Below are 21656 nucleotides of genomic sequence, written 5' to 3'. Positions count from 1 at the left end.
TCACAGAAAGAATAATTTAGTATAACCAGTTAAAGATGTCAATTAAACAATTGTCTCCAGTTGCCAAAACAGAGCACCTGCACCTGGGCTCTCAAACAAGCATGCGTAGTGAAGACAGGTATAGGAACTGTTTCAATGGAACTGGATGGCCTCATTATGCATGTTTCTGTGATCTCTTTTGTCAATGTCTTGATTTTTATTTGCACAAGACAAAGAGGTGAGGTTTTGAAGTCTCTGTTATTGATAGTTTAATGGTTTGTCTGTTTATACCTTTATAGGGTTGTAGGAACAACAGGTTTTTTTTCAAAGGTGATTTGTGAAGGGATGCTTTTTTCTTCAAAATGGTTCCTCACATGCCATTGTTACAATATTGCTCATCGGTTCTGTCCGTGATGTATACTGGGTGAATGTACTTGGAAGGGCCATGGGTAGGTATGAGGTCTATAAGACTCCATGAGGAGTACATGGGAGGGGGGGTTTGGGGAGGGGTGGTGAGTTGGAGGTGACAAGGCTGAGATCAATAGAATCTGGACACCAAGGAGTCAAAGGACATGAAAAATAGGCTTGAAAGTGCATTAGAGGTTAAAAGCCAATCATGATCTTATTGAATGGCAGAGAAGACAGGATAGCCCATATTGCGTTTTGGTGCTCCTGTTTCTTACATTTTTGTGTTGCTTTAGCAAGTAACAATTATTAATGATTTCGGGCACAGAAAGCGAATAGTTTAAACTGTGGAACCTCATTCCTTCAGGTAGCTAATTGTCTTGGGGATTTAAAAGTGTTGAATTTTAATTTATTTTTTCTTTCTTACTTTTCCTTTCTGTTTTTTCTCTCCCCCTCCTAATCCAATCTTTCCTCTATTTATCTTTCTGCATCTGATTTGACTTGACGTCTCCCACTGAAATTCACCTTCCTTCTCAGTTGGTCCTCTGTTTACTCCTCAATCCGTCAGCCACGTTGGTTGAGGAGATATACTGTCATCCCTGCTGTTCACTGAGATCCCAGGTGCCCTGTGCCCTCCCCAAGCAGTTATCAGCTTCCACTTCCAGTAATTTAGGGTGGCAAAAAAAATTTTGAGCTGAAGGATGCAGGAAAAAGTCCAGAAGTGTTGCCCGCAGCAAGGCCCGAACCAAAAAGATCATGACTGATCTGACTTTAACTTCAACTTCACATTCCGACCTACCGCCGATAACCTTTCGCCCCCGGCTTATCAAGAATCTACCCGCCTCCGCCTTAAAAATAGTCAAGGACTCTGCCTGACACCACCATTTCGGAAAGAGAATTTCAAAGTCTGACAACCCTCACAGAGAAAAGAAGATTTTTTTTTTTAGTTTTCATTCAGTTTATTTTTATTTTAAGTGTTTTTTATTCGAACTACAGAATCTATACCGGGCCTCAAGGAGCCTGGACTAAGAATTCCAGTCACAATCCAGATTATTTTTCCCGACTGGAAAGGGCCTAAATAGGAATTCACTAAAGGATTGATTGTGATGCATTGGAACAGAAGTAAGTAACTGAGTTCTCAGGCCTGTTCCTCGCCGGTTAATAAAATCATGGCAGATCTGAGTCTTAACTTTAAAACAGAGATGAGGAGGAATTTCTTCAGTCAGAGGGTGGTGAATCTGTGGAACTCTTTGCCGCCGAATGGTGTGGAGGCCAATCACTGAGTGTCTTTAAGACAGAGATAGATCGGTTCTTGATTAATAAGGAGATCAAGGGTTGTGGGGAGAAGGCAGGAGAATGGAGATGAGAAAAATATCAGCCTTGATTGAATGGCGGAGCAGACTCGATAGGCCGAGTGGCCTAAATTTGCTCCTATGTCTTATGTCACGCAGCAGAGGAACCCATTGTGCCCCTGCCAGCACTTTTAAAGAGCTTTTAAACACCTTGCTCTTCCTCCAGTGGCCCTGCAGATTTTTCCTTTTCAAGCATATATCCAATTTCCCTTTTGAAAGTTACTATTGAATCTGCTTCCAGCACCCTGACAGGCCATTCCAAATCATAACAATTTGCTGCTTCAAATAATTCTCCTCATCTCCCCTCGGGTTCTTTTCTCAATTACCTTAAATCTGTGCCCCCTGGTTCCTGATCTTCTTGTCAGTGGAGTCAGTCCCCCCTTATTTTACCGATCAAAGCTTTTCTATTTATTCACTTTGGATTGCCTTTAACCTATCAAAGGCTATCAACTCCCGTTGTGAAATTCTCAAACTGACCGAACCGTAACAGCTTTTTAAGGGAGCTCCAAACACCCACTGATCTTTGTGTCAAGGAACACTTTCTTACATCCCCTTGGATGGCTTAGCTCTAATGTTAAGATTATATTTCTTCTTCTGGGCTCCCCCCAACTGGAGGAAATAGTTATTCGCTATCTGCCCTATCAAATCCTGCAGTCATCCTAAACACCTTGATTGAATCACTTTTTAATCTTCTGCAGTCCAGGGAATGTAAACCTCATCTCAGCAACCTGCCCTCATAGCTTAATCCTTTTAACCCTGGGATAGTTCTGTTGAATCTTCTCTGCATTGCCTCCAAATCCAATCTATCCTTCCTGAGGTGTGCCTGGAGCTACCGTAGTACTGCAATACAATGCTAGCCAGAGTTGCTTTGAACGTCTAGACTTCTGAATTAAGCAAACAGCTTTTCACAAATTATAATTGCAGTCATTTCATTACATTGAACAGTATTTCCATATCTTTGAAGGGCAATTTTGCATCATTTTAAAATAAATTGAGTTATAACGAGGATGCTTGTATCATTTGTAAGCCCAATGTTTTTGTGTTGTTACAGGTCACCCAGAACTGGTGGGTTTATTGTTTGTATCCAGTGTCTGTGTCGGCTTGATCTTCACACTCTGTGCGTTAGTGATTCGAGTGTCCTGCAGACCAGACCTGCGAAAAGTTTGCAAAAGTAACTCTGATGAAAGGAAAGTGGACGGTTGTCAGGATGAGGAAGAGGGCGACAACAACCGTGATGAAGATGAAAGTAGTGATGATAATGAAGAAAGTTCCTCGGATTTTACTTTTGAAGGATTAACAAAACCTTATGGGACGCTAGGATCCAACAGTGTGGAAGCAGCAGAAATAGCTGAGCGGATAGAACGTCGAGATCGGATAATACAGGAAATCTGGATGAATGGAGGTTCAGAACTGCCTGTCATAAGAAATTTTAATCAGTATTATTGATATCTAAGAGTATCAAGATCACCAGTCTAGGTGCATTGGCAATTTACTATGGTGGACAATGTCACAACATAGCCTTTATTATAACTACAAAGTACTTTTTATTTTTTATTTCTAGTGCTCTTTATTTAGTTACAGCTTCCTTCTATGAAGGAAATTGCTCACTGTAAAATGTATTAAGTGAAGTCACAAATGAATATTTTTAACAGGGTGAAATCTTCTGGCCAGACTTCAACTTCAGGGAAAGCACTGTGAACAATTTACTAATTCATCGAGTTTACTGTAAGATTACAAATTTTGAAAACACTGTACAGATCAAAATATTCCAATTGGGTGAGGTTAGTCATTTGACAAAACCATTCTAAAACAGATGTATTCAATCTTTGACCATTAGCAGATTCCTTAGGTTTATTGCTGTACATTTTACTCAAAGTCTGAATAAAAGGAACAAAATAATAATCTAATAATAATAATCTTTATTAGTGTCACAAGCAGGCTTACATTAACACTGCAATGAAGTCACTGTGAAAAGCCCCGAGTCGCCACATTCCGGCGCCTGTTCGGATACACAGAGGGAGAATTCACAATGTCCAATTCGCCTAACAAGCACGTCTTTCGGTACTAGTGGGCGGAAACTGGAGCACCCGGAGGAAACCCACGCAAACACGGGGAGAACGTACAGACTCCGCACAGACAGTGACCCAAGCCGAGAATCGAACCAGAGTCCCTGGTGCTGTGAAGCAACAGTGCTAACCGCTGTGCTACCGTGGATCAGAGAATGGTTTCAATGTGCCATGACCTTACCATGAATGAGCTTTCTGCTAAAATTATTGTTTAGATCATAAGAAATCGCCATTGAATACTTTGAATATATCTGATTGCATAAAGGCAGCAATATAAATATTGATTCTTCCAGTCTACTTCATTTGTATGAAAATGCCACTTTTCTTTTCACTAGTTGAGATTTGATGATAATACTTTGTTTGAAGAGCTGGGACACCTGTTGATATTTAAATATCATGTGTCCCCATTGTATATCATGTTGTGTTCGACAAAGTGCACATGCTGCTGAAGGTGGTTTAAGGAATATACTTAGAGTCAGAACTTACTTTCTGTTATGTTTTTTAAATATGCATCGAACAATTTGAGTGTATTGTCTACCAAATCACATATGGAAAAATCTACCCAGCTTTTTCCACTGTATCATTCAGTGCAAGCCTCATAAATGGAGAACTATGATGGAAAATCAGCAGCCAATTTTATTTTCCAATCTTGTACAGTATTTCAGTCAAATATTGTAGGTCCCCTTTTACCCCAAAGCTGGAAACTGTGGAGGATAGCTGCATGACGAGAGATGCAGCAAAAGCCAAAATTTTCTGCAGTTGTTTTAAATAATCATGCGCCAATTAGTTTTAATAATAATAATCGGGGGGCAGCACGATGGCGCAGTGGGTTAGCCCTGCAGTCTCACGGCGCCGAGGTCCCAGGGTCGATCCTGGCTCTGGGTCACCGTCCATGTGGAGTTTGCACATTCTCCTCGTGTTTGCGTGGGCTTCGCCCCCACAACGCAAAGATGTGCAGGATAGGTGGATTAACCACGCTAAATTGCTCCTTAATTGGAAAAAATGAATTGGGTACACTAAATTTAAAAAAAAAAGAATTTTAATAATAATATTATTCATTGTCACAAATAGGCTTACATTAACACTGCAATGAAGTTACTGTAAAAGCCACTAATCAGCACATTCCGCCCACCTGTTCGAGGACACAGAGGGAGAATTCAGAGTGTCCAAATTACCTAACATGCCCTTCTTACGGGATTCGTGGGAGGAAACCGGACCACCAGGAGGAAACCCACGCAGACACAGGGAGAACATGTTGACTCCACATAGACAGTGACCCAAGCCGGGAATCGAACCTGGGACTCTGGCGCTGTGAAACAACAGTGCTAACCACTGTGCTACTGTATATAATATATCAGAGAAAATTGGTGCAGGAGTAGACCATTTGGCCCTTCGAGCCTGCTCTGTATATCTAAGATAAAGGCAAAATATTGCAGATGCTCGAAATCTGAAATAAAAACGAAATGCTGGTAAAACTCGGAAGGTCTGGCAGCATCTGTGGAGAGAGAATAATAATAATCTCTATTAGAAGTCACACTACAATGAAGTTACTGTAAAAAGCCCCTAGTCACCACGTTCTGGCACCTGTTCAGGTACACAGAGGGAGAATTCAGAATGTCCAATTCCCCGTTCCACCGCGTTCTATGCAAATCTGGAGATGGTGGCGGTCTACCTGGTACTCCTTCCATTTCGGACCCTTGCTGCCACCTTTCCTTCATCCCCTAGTTCCTCCTCGGGCTCGTCCTCCAGCCCCTTCTGGCCCACCCTTCTCCTCAGACGAGGCCGCATGCCTCTCCTCCGTGTCGTTCCGCTGCTGTGCCAGGTTGCGGAGGGCACAGCAGGCCCTCTGGGGGGTTTACTGCAAGGGCACCACCAGAATGCATTTTGAGCAGTTCATGCACCACTCAATGACAGCATGGGTGGCAACATGGCCTCATTATATCGAGTCTCTGCCTCAGTCTTAGGCCTCCACACTGGCGTCACCAGCTATGACATCAGCAGGTATCCCTTTTCCCCCACGAGCTTACCTGTCATCTTGGGGTGGTCCTTGAAGACCTCCGGGTACCCCATGATGCAGCTGTCATGCATCCTCCCAGGGTAGCTGGCACACACGTGCATGATACGGCAGCAGTGTTTGCACACAATCTGAACATTCAGGGAGTGGAATCCCTTTCTGTTAATATAGGGCACACCACGATGCCCTGGTGCTCCCAGGGTGACATGCGTACCCTCGATCACCCCCTGGACCCCGGCAATGACAGCAAATCCTGCAGCCTGGGTACCTTGGTGAGCCCAGTCCAGGTGGAAGGTGATATAGCCGGATGTCCGAACATACGGAGCATCCTTCACCTCCCAGATGTGTCTGTGGGCTGTAGATTGGGATATGCCAACAGGTCACAACTTAAACCCTGGAATGACCCAGTGCCATAAGGGTTGAGGGCTGTAGTGATCTTCACGGCCACCGGGAGCATGTGTCCTCCTCCTCCACAAGATGCCAAGCCAGTCAGGACGTGGCACAGGTGCCACACTGTCTCTCCGCCGAGACGCAGTCTTCGGCGACATGTGGCGGTATTCTCCGTTGACCGAAGCTGAAATCATGAAACATGATTGAGCGGGGAATCGGTTCCGACGTTGAAATCACGGCGAGCGGCGATTTGACGACAAATCACGATTCTCCGTAACCTCAACAGCAAATGCGTTCCAGAACCTTCAGTAAACACCATTTACATATCATTAGTGGGACTGACCCGGTATTCTCCGGGGCTTCCGCGGTTCTCCTTCTCCGATGGGCCGAATTCCCATTGGCAAGGTCACGTCTGCTTTTAAAAATCGTGAAACCGGTGTGGTGGCTGCTGAGGGCGGGAGGGAATACGGTAACTGTCCAACATCGCCATAGTTTGCTGATAGTTGTGCCACAGGTCCACACCCCAAGCCCTCCATGGGGGTTATTACATCCCTAACCCCAGTTAACCTCCACATCTTTGGACACTAAGGGGCAATTTAGCATGACCAATCCACCTAACCACCTGATAATGGTGAATACAAGATCAGGTTCAACCGCAACATCTCCCCCTGTTGAAGAGCTTTCCAACAATCATAGTCTAAGCCACTGAGGTCCTGGAGAGGTTCAGTGATCTTACATTTAGTCCTATGTTTTATACAAGGTGCCAATCTGATCCGGTGAAGCTCAGTCAAGATCATTCAAATCAATTAAAGTAAATTACAGACTCTGTAATTAGAATGTCATTCCTGCTCTCCTGCCTCTAAACATGAACAATTAGTCAGTATTTAAATCTAAGCACTCCTGCAATTGGAGTAATATGTGTGCTGTCTGGATAAGGAACAGGAGGCTATGTATAGCAACAAGCATCTGGTCAGATATGGCAAAGGCGGACCATTTTCTAAATGTTTTACAGACGAGAAGAGGAATGTGTTACCTGAGAATGGGCAGAATTGAATTTCTACCTCAGCCACGTCAGAGCCAATTCTTTTCTCATAGAATCATGAAACATGCTGAGTGCCAAGAAAGTGATGAAATTGTCAAGGGAGCTATTGGAGAACTTCCACGATATAATGCTGCTACTATGATATGAAAGAGGATTCTGCAAAGAAATCTCATCAAAAGAAAGGCAGAACAATCAATGCACAGTACTCCGCTGAGAACGGGCTACCAATTGCGAGTGTAATTCTTCAATTACAGGATTTGATCTATTGTCAGATACTGGTTTAACCAAAGTCTTGGCACTAGACATCAAAACAGCCATTGAGGGCAGCAAGGTGAGTGCATTCTTATGTTGGGATGTTAGTTTTACTAACCATCTGGATTTTACATTCACAGTAGGACCGAAGTTCAATTTTATTCCAATGTCTTTTTTGGGGGCAGGGGGATAGGCGGAGTTGGTGGTACATAAAACCAGCTGCGATCCGTCCAAACGTAACAGCAAGGGCAAATATTTCAATAGAAATGTCCTTTTTATTTCTGAATACATTTTCTGAAACTTAGATTATTCATGATCAACTGATCAATGATAAATATGTCGACTCCTATGAAAAGTGCACCATCAGAAAATAAAACATGCATGTTATTATACATCTTTTAATGCATTTTTAAAAGTTTTTTGTTTTCATTCCTTTGTTGCCACACACACACACAGTCAAAAGGCATGGAACGGAAGGAAAGAAAAACGGCTACTATTCAATCTGGAATTGGGTGGCAGTGAGCCCCAGCCGGGGTTTGAGACCTGAATCGGTCTGCTGCCTGAAAGGTGAAAAATAATGGTCAACTTTATTGGCCTGCTTTGTGGGGGAATCCTGGAATCCTTTTGAATTCAGGAACACTACCTAGCCACTATTACATTGCTGTCATCCCAGTGGCACTGTACCCACCTGACCTTTTTAAATTAGCAATAACTTGCTGCAAACCTTCATACGGTCAGTTCTGGTGATCCCTGGCAGGTACATTCCAACAATTACACTGATGTTTGTGGCTTCGTATTATTTTCACAAATGAAAGAATTATGAATTAATTTTCACAATATAATGGAAATATTCAGTAATTTATGTTTATAGCTGTTTACAAAAGAAAAGAGGTTGGCAGAAAATTAAACAGCACTGTATGTAGTGGTTAGTACTGCTGCCTCACAGCACCAGGGAGCCGGATTCAATTCCTGAACTGTCTGTGTAGAATTTGCACGATTTTCCCCCCCCCGTGCCTGCGTGAGTTTCCTCCTGGTGCTCCGGTTTCCTCCCACAGTCTAAAGATGTGCAGATTAGGTGGATTGGCCATGCTAATATTGCCCAAACGTTAGGTGGGGTTACGGGGATAGGAGCTGGCGAATGGGCCGAGGTAGAGTGCGCTATCGGAGCAAGGGCCGGTGCAGACCCAATGGGCTGAATGGCCTCCTTCTGCACTGTAGGGATTCTATGATTCATAACTAAGTACTGATGACCGTGACTCATTGGCCAAAGACTCTCCTTCGGTCATAGACTGTGTGCTACATACAAATTTCCTGCTTTTCAATAGAATGCGTTTCCAGCATTGTGGCAACTGTTATATGGACTTTAACTTGACAAAGGGAGGAAAAGTGTCACTTCCCATTGTGTTGATGTTGATGTAATATATTCCGCTCTATAAGGCTCCACTCTAGCTGAGACTTTGTGTTCTTGGCCGAACCACAGGCGAGGAGTGGGTGGAAGTAAAGTAACTGCATTTGTAATCAAAAGTAACCATAGATGGTGTACAAGGTATACACTAGAGGATAGATCATTTCCTTACGGTCTCCCTTTATAAAAATGAGTCATAGGAAATGAATGTGGTTTCCAATAAATACACTTCCTAAACCCTGGCCACTTGAATGCATGTGAATCTTTAAGGTAGCGTTCTACAGCTCTTTCCAGAGGAAGGAAAGGACCAAAGGTTCCACCAGATAAGAAAGTCCAAGATTGATTACAATTTACTACAGAAAAAAATTCCCACTATGTTGAATTCTTTTAAACAATAAAAATCCCCCCGAAATTAAGTATAAGCAGAAGTATCCCAGCAATATAAAATTGCTGAAATTCAGTCCATAACATAATTCAGGTTAGCAAGACTGACAGCCCAGAATATTTTCAATGATGTACATGAAGCTGGTAAAGCCAAGTGGCCCGATTCTCCGGCCACGTTGCGCTCTCGCTTGAGCAAAATGAGGCCGGTGAATAGTGGGAGAGGCCGAAACTGAGAACAGCGTCAGGCGGCAAACAGTCTGCGATACGACAAGCCCGCTATCGTAGGCGAAATTGGGATCTCGCCATCGTGTGGCGCGAGACCAATTATCACCACTTAAGCCCTATTTCCATACAATTAACGGGAGCCACGGGTGATGATAACCCGCAGAGAGCTGAACGCTGGTGCTCCTCAATGTATACCATAGTCTGACCCCTGCCTGTCTGCTGAGTGTTCGATCTCACCCATTATCTGCAGGCAGTGTGCCCGGGAACCAGTGGCAGATGCCTGGAGAGATGGGTCAGGGGTCGGAGATCAGCCCCCTTTGCGGAAGAAAGTTCCGAAGCATCATACTGGCTGTGCTCAAAGGTGTTTAATGTGTTTTCCAATTTCCCACTCTCCCGATGGTGCCCCCCCCCCCCCCCCCGTCTCTCTCCCTCCCACGGTGCCCTCCGAGATCCTCGATGTGTTTGGCCCTCCTAGCTCTACCGCTACATCTAGGTGTGTCGCCAGGATGCACGTCAGAGGCTGAGGCAGCCAGTTGCTGACCTCGCCCTTTGATGCCCTGGCGAACGTCCTGGGGCCGGAGGGCCCTGGCACACTTGTTGGCAGTGCCTGCACAGCCGTGCCACCCTGTCCTGTGTGCTGACTGTGAGACTCGGCCTCATCAGAGGGGTGGTGCTCGGGGCAGTTGGCGGCCACTGTCACCACTCCATGGGAAGGACTCGGGCTGGCACCCAGCAGCCCCTGCTCCCGCTCGGTGCCCATAGGTACCTGGCATTCACCTTGGGACAGAAGGACAGCTGTTTCGAGCCCCAGCTGCCCCGCACCATCTGGCTATGCCAGCCCTGGCAGCTCCCCGATGTCTGCACCGTAGTGTCGGCACCTTCGGCGATGCTTCTCAGTGATTCGACCATTTTCAGCAGCGTATCAGCAATGCTCATCTGCGACTGGGAAAATCTCAGCAGCGCCTTGGCCATTCCCATCTGAGAGTGGGACATGTCCCGCAGCACCTCACCAAGGATGGCCTGGCATCCCCCAGCGAGTCGGAGATTCTGCTGAGACCCTTTGCCATGGCCGCCACCGACTGCGCGACACCTTGAACACCTTCACCAATGCTGCCGACGCCATGCACCAGGCTCTCCACCGCGGTCGCCACCCTAGCAGTGTTGACCTCAGTGCCACGCATTGGCGATGCCATCTCTTGCCTCCGTAGCCTCTGTGCCTCCTCCAATCAGCTATAGATCTACTGGAGTGTTGCTGACATCTCCCTCTGAATGTCCTGACTGTACCCTAACATCTCCATTAGCTCCAGGAAACCCTCTTCCATAGGCTCAGCATCAGGCTGGGACCCAGCTGGGTCCTGGCATCCAGCAGAGCCCCAATAGCTGTCTCGCTTGGGGGTTCCTGCCTCCACCTGATGTGCATCATCAGCGGTGTGGTGCTCACCAGATTGTGCCCCAGAAGCCTGTCCACAAACATAGAATCGTAGAATCTACAGTGCAGAAGGAGGCCATTCAGCCCATTGAGTCTACACCGGCTCTTGGAAAGAGCACCCTACTGAAGCCCACACCTCCACCCTACCCCCGAAAACCAGCAACCCCACCTAACCTTTTTTTGGAAACTAAGGGCAATTTATCATGGTCAATCCACCTAACCTGCACATCTTTGTACTGTGGGAGGAAACCGGAGGAACCTATGCAGATACAGGAGAACATGCAGACTCCGCACAGTCATTGACCCAAGCCTGGAATCTAATTTGGGCCCTGGTGCTGTGAAGCAACCGTGTTAAGCACTGTCCTTTTGTGGCTGACCCTCCAGGGAAGGCCGTCTCGCTTGGTCTCCACCACATCTATGAGCCTCCCTAGGTCAGCATCGCTGAATCTTGGGGCCGGTCTCCTCAACGCCATTGTTGCGAGCTAACTGGGGTTGGTTGGGCAAATGCTGCTTAAGTGCTGCCTGACCTTGTTAGTGGGCAGTTGGCGAGCGTGGTCCCGGCGAATCGGCTGGCGAACCTTCAATTGCAGCGAGAAGCATGTTGGGCCTGGTTAAGTGGACCAATTAACATCGAATAGCGCTGCCGGCCTCCATGGGCCAAGCGCCGGGAAGCTCGCGGCAGTTCTCGCTCGCTACCACACATAGAAACCTTTTTGGAACCATCTCGTCCACGGTTTTGTTAAAACATGAAGCACTTAAATTTGTAGAACGGTGTAATATTTACCAAGTTAAAAAACATAAGCTTATTATAAGGAAAAGAGACGAGACAAATTAGGAGATAATGATTAGGTGATATCAAGCTTGAATCTTGAAAGCCTCATGATTGAAGGGGAAATAAGAAGCTGAGTGAAGTAGTTTCAACTTGAGGTAAAAATTACTTGAAACACTCAGCATGTCAGTCAGCATGAGTAAACAGGGGGAAATATTGAGGTTTTAAGTGTAACCATTCCGGTTTTGTTCCGATTTCCAGCATCTGCAGTATTCTTCTTGCCATCCCAGGTCCTGGGAAAGGTTCTAACCATTTATCACAGGAAGTATAGAATCCAAGGACTCAGTATAAAAGCGACAGGCTTCAATTTGAGTATTGTGTGCAATACTGGACTCAAAACTATAGAAATATTGAGGCTTTAGACAGAATACAATGCAGACTCCTAGTGCACCGCTCACCATGAGGAAATACAAACACAACGAAAGACTTGGAAAATTGGGTCCCTTTTTTGCGCAAACAATGCAAATGAAGTAGTGATTTAATGAAGTGTTTAAAATAATGAAAGGATGTGACTGAGTAGATAGGAACAGACAGTTTACAATAGCCGCGGGTCAGTAAAGAGGAGCAAAGATACAAAATTAAATGAATATTTGATCAGAGAACAGGAAACTCTTCCTCAAAGACCCACGGGGCTGTGTCATTTGCTTACCATGTTAGTGGAAACTGCGTAAACTTTTAAGATTTGATTGGATTGATAGATGAAGAAAAGACATCGAAGGGGCATGGGAACAGAGCGAATAAATAGTCTAAAAACTACTGTCTTGTGTGGAGGCTAAATGCCAACACCAGCTCATTGTACTGAAGGGTCTGTTGCTATGTTGTAAATGTTCTTTTATGTGATTTATAAGTCTATGCAGACTATGAGATGGCATAATTAATGTTAATTTCAAAGCATCTCGAAAGAAGAAAATATAGAAAATATTTGATGCTTAGGAAGAACATGAATCTGTGAACCAACATCATAGTAATATTGATGAAATTGAGAGAGAAATGAATGGAAGTGATGGTGAATGAAAGAGATGCCCTCTGCTTTGTATTCAGAAGGAGGAGAGCTTTTTTTTAAGAGATACTTTCTTGATTTGAAAACTGTGGTTAAATCTTGAACAAATTTAGGCTAAACAAAAACAACACAACTTGTATTTATTTTAAAGATTTAAATTTTTTTTTAGAGTACCCAATTGGTTTTTTTCCAATTAAGGGGCAATTTAGCGTGGCCAATCCACCTACCTGCACAGCTTTGGGTTCTGGGAGTGAAACCCACGCAGACATGGGAAGAATGTGCAAACTCCACACTGACAGTGACCCAGGGCCGGGATTCAAGCCCGTGTCCTCAGCGCCACAGTCCCAGTGCAAACCACTGCGCCGCATGTCGCCCGACAACCTTTATTTATATAGCACCTTTAACATAGTAATGTTGCAAGGTTCCTTCCATGACGATGTCCATGTCAAAGTAAAATTGACACCGAGTCACGTAAGGGGATTTTGGGAAGATGACCAAAAGAGATTTTAAGGAGTGCCTTAAGGAGTAAAGAAAGATTTAGAGAGGGAATTCCAGAGGCTAGAGCCTGGACAGTTGAAGACACTGTTGCCAAGGTTGAAGCGAGTAAGAAGAGAGCTGCTTAATAGGACAGAACTGGAGGAGCACAGATATCTCGGAACCTTCTGAGTGGTGGTGGTGTAGTGGTTTTGTCCCTTGACTAGTAATCCAGAGACCCAATGTAATACCTGGGGGCAGGCATGGGCAGCAGAATTTTGGAAAGGGGGAAGCCAGTCACTGGTGCATTGGAATAGCTAAAGTTTAGAAGTAACTAAAAATCATTAATGCGGGTTCAGCAGCAGCGGAGCTGAGGCTGGAGAGAAGTCGGGTGGTATGAAAGGTGGAAATGGGCAATCTTGGCAATAGCATGGGTATGAGGCTGAAAATGTATATATGACACCGAGGTTCAGCCTCGGATAGTTGTCGGGAGAGGGATGAAGTCTGACTAAGGAATAGAGTTTGTGGCAGCAACAAAGACAATGGGGTGATTATCCCATCCCACCTGCAGAGGGAATTGTCACAGGTGAGATGGAAAACTCGACAGACCAGCAAAAAGATACATTGAGTTTGGGTGGACATTTCCTGGTAGGCAGGGTGGGAAAATCCCGTTGAGTCATTTTGGTCTTGCCGGTATTTAATTTGAGAACATTTCTACTCCTCTAATTCTGGATGTTGGACAAGCACTCTGACAATTTAGAAGAGTTGACCGAGGTGGTGATGAGGTCGAGTCAGATGTTGGCAATCTATTTATGGACACTGATGTTGTGTTTTTAGATGATTTGGCTGGGAGACAGAAGGAAACCAAGTGTCAAGGTAACAACATGGGAATGAGAAGAGAAGCCATTGCAGCTGATACTCTGACTGGATCGATAGGAATGAAATCCGGTGGATGCACCTTGTTAAGTGTGAGAAGGCGGTGCTATTGTCAACCATGTTAGAGGTTGCAGGTAGGTTCAGAAGAAAGGGGAGGGACGATTTTCTTTGTCACAGTAATTCAGAATATCATTTGGGACTTGGATAAGATCAGGAATGGGTTTTCCAGTTTCCCCCCCCCCTCCATCGCAGCACAGAGGGTTTAATGCGTGTTATGGGAGGCCATGCGGTGGGAGCTTAAAAATCAGTTTCCAGCGAGATCGTCCACCTCTGTCCGCCATGGTGGGTCACAATTCTCACCAGTGAAACTGACATGCAGATGAAGGCCCGACCGGTATCAGCCCACCACATCCGATCATACTCGATGCCAGTGGAAAATCCCACCTGTCCAAAACATGTCCAAAAACGTGACCATAAAAGTCAGCATTTAACCTTAAGACAGCCGAGAGCAGCCCACAGAGAGGGAGAGAAGATGAAGGCCTCCAGTGACCGGACCCTGGAATATCACATGCAGTACTGGGTGGTTGGAGCAATAGCCAGTGCATATCTCTGCTCAGCAGCATCCAGGAGGTGGTTGTTCTAGGTGCAGCAACTTTGCCATGGATCAGACCTTCAACTGGGGACTTCACCCAGGGATCGGGCCTTCATCCAGAAACTTCACCCAGGGATGTGTGGGCTTAAAAAGGGTGCTCTTTCCAAGGGCCAGTGCAGGCTTGATGGACCGAATGGCCTCCTTTACTGTAAATTCTATGATCCAAAAACTTCACTCCGGGATTAGACCTTCAACCAGAAACTTCACTCAGGGACCAACCTTCATCCAAAAACTACAAGTCAGGAGTGTAATGGAATACTCTCCACTTGCCTGGATGAGTTCAGCCTCAACAACACTCCAGACGCTCGACACCATCCAGAACAAAGCAGCCCGCTTGATTGTTCCCATTCAAATCCTCCACCACCGACGAACAGTGGCAGCCGTGTGTACCATCTACAAGATGCACTGCAGGAACTCTCCAAAGTTCCTTAGACAACACCTTCCAAACCCACAACCACAAACATCTAGAAGGATGATGCACGATCAATTGCACCAAGACTAAAGTTGGGTACAACTGTGGCTTTATTACAGCCAGATGCGTGGCCTCCTGCTGCAGCTGGCGAAATGGCAGGGCAATGGAGGTCATGAATATTTATACAGTTCTCCGTGGGCGGAGCCAGCCGGCAGGAGCTATGGCCGTGTATGGGCGGTCTGACTTTCGGATGGGGAGCTGGTGGTAGGCGGATTTCAGGTAAATTGTTGAGAAGACCCGGTACTGCGCATTCTGATTGGCCATATCAGATATGCGTGGGAGGGGGTACGCATCGAGCTGCATGTACCGATTGATGGTCTGGCTGTAGTCCACGATCATCCTGTGTTTCTCCCCAGTTTTAACCACTACCACTTGGGCTCTCCAGGGGCTGTTGCTGGCCTCGATAATACCCTCCTTAAGCAGCCGCTGGACTTCGGACCTGATGAAGGTCTTGTCCTGGGTGCTGTACCGTCTGCTCCGAGTGGCAACGGGCTTGCAATCCGCAGTTAGATTGGCAAAAAGGGAGGGGGGATCGACCTTGAGGGTTGCGAGGCCGCAAACGGTAAGGGGGTATAAGGGCCCGCCGAATTTGAGGGTGAGGCTCTGGAGGTTACACTGGAAGTCCAGGCCCAACAGGAGTGCAGCGCAAAGATTAGGAAGGACATAGAGGCGGAAGTTACTAAATTCTACGCCCTGGACCGTGAGGGTGACTGTACAAAAGCCTCGGATCTGGACAGAGTGGGATCTGGAGGCTAGGGAGATCCTTTGATTGGCAGGGTGGACCGTGAGGGAGCAGTGCCTTACCGTATCTGGGTGAACAAAGCTTTCGGTGCTCCCGAAGTCCAGCAGGCACGAGGTCGCTTGGCCGTTGATTTTAACCATCGTCGACGCGGTGGCCAGGTTGTGCGGGCGAGATTGGTCCAGCGTCATCGAAGTGAGCTATCGGATGCTTCGGGTGGCGAGCGTGTGCGGTTCCGATGTCGGGCTGTCCGGAGACCCTGTGGGGGACAAGATGGCAGCGCCCATGGTAAGCACATTGCGGAGTTGGGACAAGATGGCGGCGCACGTGGCCGAAGGGGGACAAGATAGCGGCGCACATTGGTCGCACATGGACCCGGGAGGAGAAGATGGCATCTCCCATTGTGCGTCTGGCGTGGGGAAGGGGGCGATAGCGGGCGCGATCGCAGCGACTGGGCGGGCCTGGCAAACAGCCGTGAAGTGGCCCTTTTTACTGCAGGCTTTACAAACTGCAGTGCGGGCCGGGCAGTTTTGGTGGGTGTGCTTCTGCTGACCACAGAAGTAGCAGCGGGGACCCCCGGGGTGCGCGGATCGGCGTGCGGCGCAGGCGTATTGAGAAGGCAGGGCCCCAGCTGAGGAGGTCGGCGGCGGTGTCCAGGAGGGGTAAGAAGGAGTAGGAGGGTGGGCAGCGTGGCGGGAGGGGTGCGATTGTACGTTACGGGATGCGAACGTCATGGAGAGCGCCAAGGTTTTCTTCTCCGCCAGTTCGAGCGTGGCCCCTTCCAGTAATTGTTCTCGGATGCGGTCCGACGCAATCCCTGTCACGAAAGCATCGCGCATGAGGAGATTCGCATGTTCGGCGGCCGTAACGGCCTGACAGTCACAGTCCCGGATGAGTGGAATGAGGGCCGCCAGAAGTCTTTGATGGACTCACCAGGTAGTTGCGAGCGGGTGGCGAGTACATGCCTGGCGAAGAGTGTGTTCGCCTTCTGCGCGTAGTGTTCCTTAAGGAGTTCCATTGCTTTTGTATAATTCGTGGCGTCTTGGATCAACGGGAACACGCTGGAGCTCAGTCTGGAGTACAAGACGTTTATCTTCTGAGCCTCCGTTGGCGCGGGGTCCACATCCTTGATGTAGGCCTCAAAACATGCTAGCCAGTGAGCAATGTCTTTCCTGGTGTCGGGCGAGTGCGGATCCAGCTGCAGACGATTGGGCTTAATTCAGATATCCATTCTGTGGAAAATCTGACTAATAAATTGATGCACGATCAATTGCACAAACTAAAGTTGGGTACAACTGTGGCTTTATTACAGTCAGATGCGTGGCCTCTTGCTGCAGCTGGCGAAATTGCAGGGCACTGGAGGTCATGCATATTTATACAGTTCTCCATGGGCGGAGCCAGCCGGCAGAAGCTACCAGCGAACCTGTAGTGCAGGTCCTACCTTGCATCTCCTATTACAGTGGTTCCAGGACAAGAGCAGCAGATACCTGGGAACACCACAACCTGAAAGTTCCGCTCTAAGTCACTCACCGCCCTGACTTGGAAATATATCGCCATTCCTTCACGGTCGCTGGGGCAACATCCTGGAACTCCCTCCCTAACAGCACAGTGGATGTACCTGTACCTCAAGGACTGCAGTGGTTCAAGAAGGCAACTCACCACCACCTTCTGAAGGGCAACTAGGGATGGGCAATAAATGCTGGCCTAACCAGTTAATTTAAAGGGATGTGGAGCCCACATCCCTTTAAATTAATTTTTTTTAAACTGCATAATTAATTATTTGTTATTTTTAATTTTTGCAATTTAGCATTGCCAATCCACCGACTCTGCACATCTTTGGGTTGTGGGGATGAGACCCACGCAGACATGGGGAGAATGTGCAAACTCCACAAGGACAGTGACCCGGGATCGAACCCAGGTTCTCGGTCCGTGAGGCAGCAGTGCTAACCACTGTGCACCCAAACTGCATAATTAATGAGCTTGAGGTGTGCGATACCGTGTAAATTCCCATCAGCCTCCACGGCGAGAACATTCCCCATCCCTGCCTCTGCCACCGGACTGGATCGGAAGGGAAAATCCTGCCCTAGTTTGGAGTGTTGATAAAGAATTAAGAATTGCTGTGGGGTAAAGAAATGTTTTTGCATAAGCTAAACAGGAGATAAACATTTTCACTTAAAGACCATTCTTTTATTAATTAATTGCATTTTGATTTCAGCTCCCCTGCTGGCAATGTATGGTGTGACACTGATCCTTTGTAACTGGTATGTATACGTAGTCTTTATTGCCTCAATTTCAACAATTCAATTGTTCTACTCCATTCAATAGCAATTTTTTGCCAACAGATGAAATTAAGTTCCAGTCTACTTCTCTATAAGGTGCTACACCACCAGCTGCTAGAATTTTAGCATGGATTTTAAGGAGTATGATTCTGAGCCAGACAGGCCTGGAATTGTTCATGTGGTGTAGGCACACCCACAGTGCTGTTAGGTAGGGTGTCCCAGGACTTTGCCCCAGCAACAGTGAAGGAACGATGATATATTTCAAGTCAGGATGGTGAGTGACTTGGAAGGGTAATTCCAAGTGGTGGTGTTACCAGGTATCTGCTGCCCTCGTCCTTTGAGATGGTAGTGCTCGTGTGTTTGGAAGGTGTTGTCAAAGGAGCCTTGGTGAGTTCCTGCAGCACGCCTTGTAGATGGTACTGAGCGTTCATGCTGAAGCGAGTTAATGTTTGTGGATGGGGTTCCAATAAAGTGGGCTGTTTTGTCCCGGATGGTGTTGAGCTTCACGAGTGTTGTTGGAGCTGCACTCATCCAGGGAAGTGGAGAGTATTCCATCAAACTCCTGAGTTGTGCCTTGTAGATGGTGGACAGGCTTTGAGAGTCAGGAGGTGAGTTACTCGCTGTAAATTCTTCACCTCTGTCCAGCTGTTGTTGCCACAGTATTTATATGGCTAATCCAACTTAGTTTCTGGTCAGTGGTAACCCCTAGGATGTTGATAGTGGGCGATCAGCGATGGTAATGTCATGGGGACATGGTTAGACCCTCTGTTTTTGGAGATGGTTATTGGCTGACGCATCAGCCCAAACTTGAATGTTGTCCAGGTTTTGCTGCACATGTGCACAGACTGTGTCAGTATCTGAGGAGTTGTGAATGGTGTTGAACGTTGTGCAGTCATTGACAAAAATCCCCACTTCTGACCATCTGATGGGGGAAAGTTATTCATGAAGCAGCTGAAGATGGTTGGGCCTAGGACACTACACTGAAGCACTCCTTTTTTTTTTTTTTGAAAATCTCTTTATTGGCTTTTCTCATTTATAAATTATATACATTACATTTTTCTTGCCGCGCTAATTTGCTTTATTTTACAGAGAGGTTTGTTTTATCCTTCTTTTGACTAACTGTACATATATTTTGCTGCCCTCTGGATCAGTCTATGATATCCCCCCTGGTTGCCAGATTTCCTAAGCAAAAGCCTCCCAGGCTGGAGGGTTAGGTCGGTGTGCTTCCTAGAGCCTTCCCTTGGGTAGAGGACATGTCTCTGCACCCAGACTCCTTGAATCAAGGTCTCAAGGCCATGGCGGAGACTACTTCTTGAGGCTGCTAGCCTTTCGCCTCTGGATTCTGGACTCATGCACTGTCCCGTGAAGACTGGTGGGCTGGAACAAGTGATGTGAGTGTGCTGGGCTGGTGCTAACGTTAGGCGACTCGACCTTCAAATCTGACGGAGGACGGGCAAATTAGCTCCTGATCGCCCCAGGTGAGTCAAATGCTCGCACTTGCATAATTAATGAGGCTGCAAGTGCAGAATTGAGCAGACCAAAGTATTGCTGTATATCTTTACTGAATACCTTTCACCTGAGATGTTCACTATCATGGTGGAGACCTGGCTATTCAGATATTTATTACTAGCTGAGCATTCCTTATTCAAAATCCTTGGGGCCGAGAGTGTCTCGGATTCTGGAATATTTCAAATTTTGGAAGCCCTGTACAGGTATAGTTGTGCAACGTCGCAGAGCTAGCCGATCTCGGATGAACACCATGTTACTTTTTACTAGAAAGATGATTTTGGCGCTTGAAAAAGTGCGTATTTCAGAGCTTTTCGGAATTTCGAATAAGGGCTACTCAACCTGTGCTTATTTATAGGATTTAAAAAAATAAATTTAGAGTCCCCAATTATTTTTTTCCAATTAAGGGGCAATTTAGTGTGGCCAATCCACCTAGCCTGCACATCTTTGGGTTGTGGGGGTGAGACCCACACAGATACGGGCAGAATGTGCAAACTCCACACAGACAGGGGCCGGGATCGAACCGGGCCCGTCCTCTGCACCTTGAGGCAGCAGTGCTAACCACTGCACCACCTTGCCGTCCTATTTATAGGAAATTTAATCCTCCCTTATTTAGGTTGCCAGCCAAATAAATATCTTTATTAATGAAAACAGAGGCTCCTTCAAACTTCAAAATGAGCGTGCATAAATAGAAACAGCACAAGGTATTTTTAAAAATAAAGTCATTTTTCACAGTGACAGCAGAATCTCAGGACCTACATGCCAAATGGAACATGAACATTCAAAACCTTTTATCTGTACGAGCTAGGTCACCGCGGACTCTTGCACTCACTGAAAGCGAAAATATGCCCACAAGTTCCTTTAGCTGAAGTTCAATTCTAGTAAACATCCGTTTTAAGAGTTAATAGCAAAGCTATTCGAAGAGGAATAAGAAATCAGCGTACAACATTTGCAACAAATCAGCATTAAATACACCCCTGTGGCAAATTTGGCAGTGGTCAACATCGTTATCAAATGTTGTTGTGTTTCTTTTTTTTTCTGTGATTTGGGACTGAATGCCTCATTGAAGGCTGTGGTGAAGTGCAGGTCGGATGTGCAGGCTGGATTAACGAGAGGCGCTGCTGCTAAACCTGGGATCTCTGCTTGCAATGACAGGGGTCAGCCACGGCACCACATGACAAGCCTTTGGAAGCTCAAAAAAACAAGGAGCATTTCCGGATGTGTAAACCTCCTTAACCACCCTACAGCACGCAAGAACAAAAAGAAATCTGCAGAGAAGGGTTAAGGCCAGCAGCTTTGGACCGTTGCATCTCCAAAAACAATTGCTCCTTTGTGATGTCTTGTGTGGCGACCAGATCCTTTCAGGTTTACATTAAACATAAACATTTGCACGTGATTCAGCAAATCTTGATTGAATCTGGCTTTATTTTTTTAATGTGTTCAATAGGAACGTATTCACTCAAACAGCTTTTCTGCTGTCATATTGCCTGTCCCTATTGTGCTTGTCGAAATGAGAATACCACCCAGTTTCGTACTGAATCTATTTTCTTTTCCTGGTGGAACCCCCCACAGGACATAAAGAAGCTAAGCCAGTTTAGATGCATTCAAATTGTGTCATCAGAAAGCTAGGCTTGGATCACTTTTCTCTGGCAATAATTCAAGATCTTTCTTGCAGGATACTTCCGTCATTCAAATATTTTTCTCCTTTTCATTAACCTTTTCATCCTTACTCCGTCGCATCACATTCATCCCCATGATCAAAAGGACAGACCCAAACCTGTTTCTAAATTTCTCTCAAGTCTGCTCTGTAACCAAACGCTGCGAGAGCCAGATTGGTTGGATTATTTGCCAGTTTTAGCACTGTTTCCCAGACCTTCCTGTCGACT

General features: G+C 46.3%; 1 protein-coding gene across 3 annotated transcripts in view; it reads left to right on the top strand.

Moving 5' to 3' along the window:
• eva1c (eva-1 homolog C (C. elegans)) overlaps positions 1-4603 on the top strand; it is a 174723-nt gene extending 170120 nt beyond the window's left edge. For 2 of the 3 annotated variants that reach the window (XM_072513433.1, XM_072513432.1), the window contains exon 9: positions 2788-4603. In XM_072513433.1, the coding sequence (XP_072369534.1) occupies positions 2788-3182 (395 nt within the window). In that variant the 3' untranslated portion in view covers positions 3183-4603. The remainder of the gene's footprint in view (positions 1-2787) is intronic. The other variant, XM_072513434.1, reaches the window with a different exon arrangement.
• Positions 4604-21656: the final 17053 nt, after the last annotated feature.

Source organism: Scyliorhinus torazame, chromosome 8, assembly GCF_047496885.1.
Source record: "Scyliorhinus torazame isolate Kashiwa2021f chromosome 8, sScyTor2.1, whole genome shotgun sequence".
NCBI lineage: Eukaryota > Metazoa > Chordata > Chondrichthyes > Carcharhiniformes > Scyliorhinidae > Scyliorhinus > Scyliorhinus torazame.
This window is presented reverse-complemented; position numbering and strand designations above follow the sequence as displayed.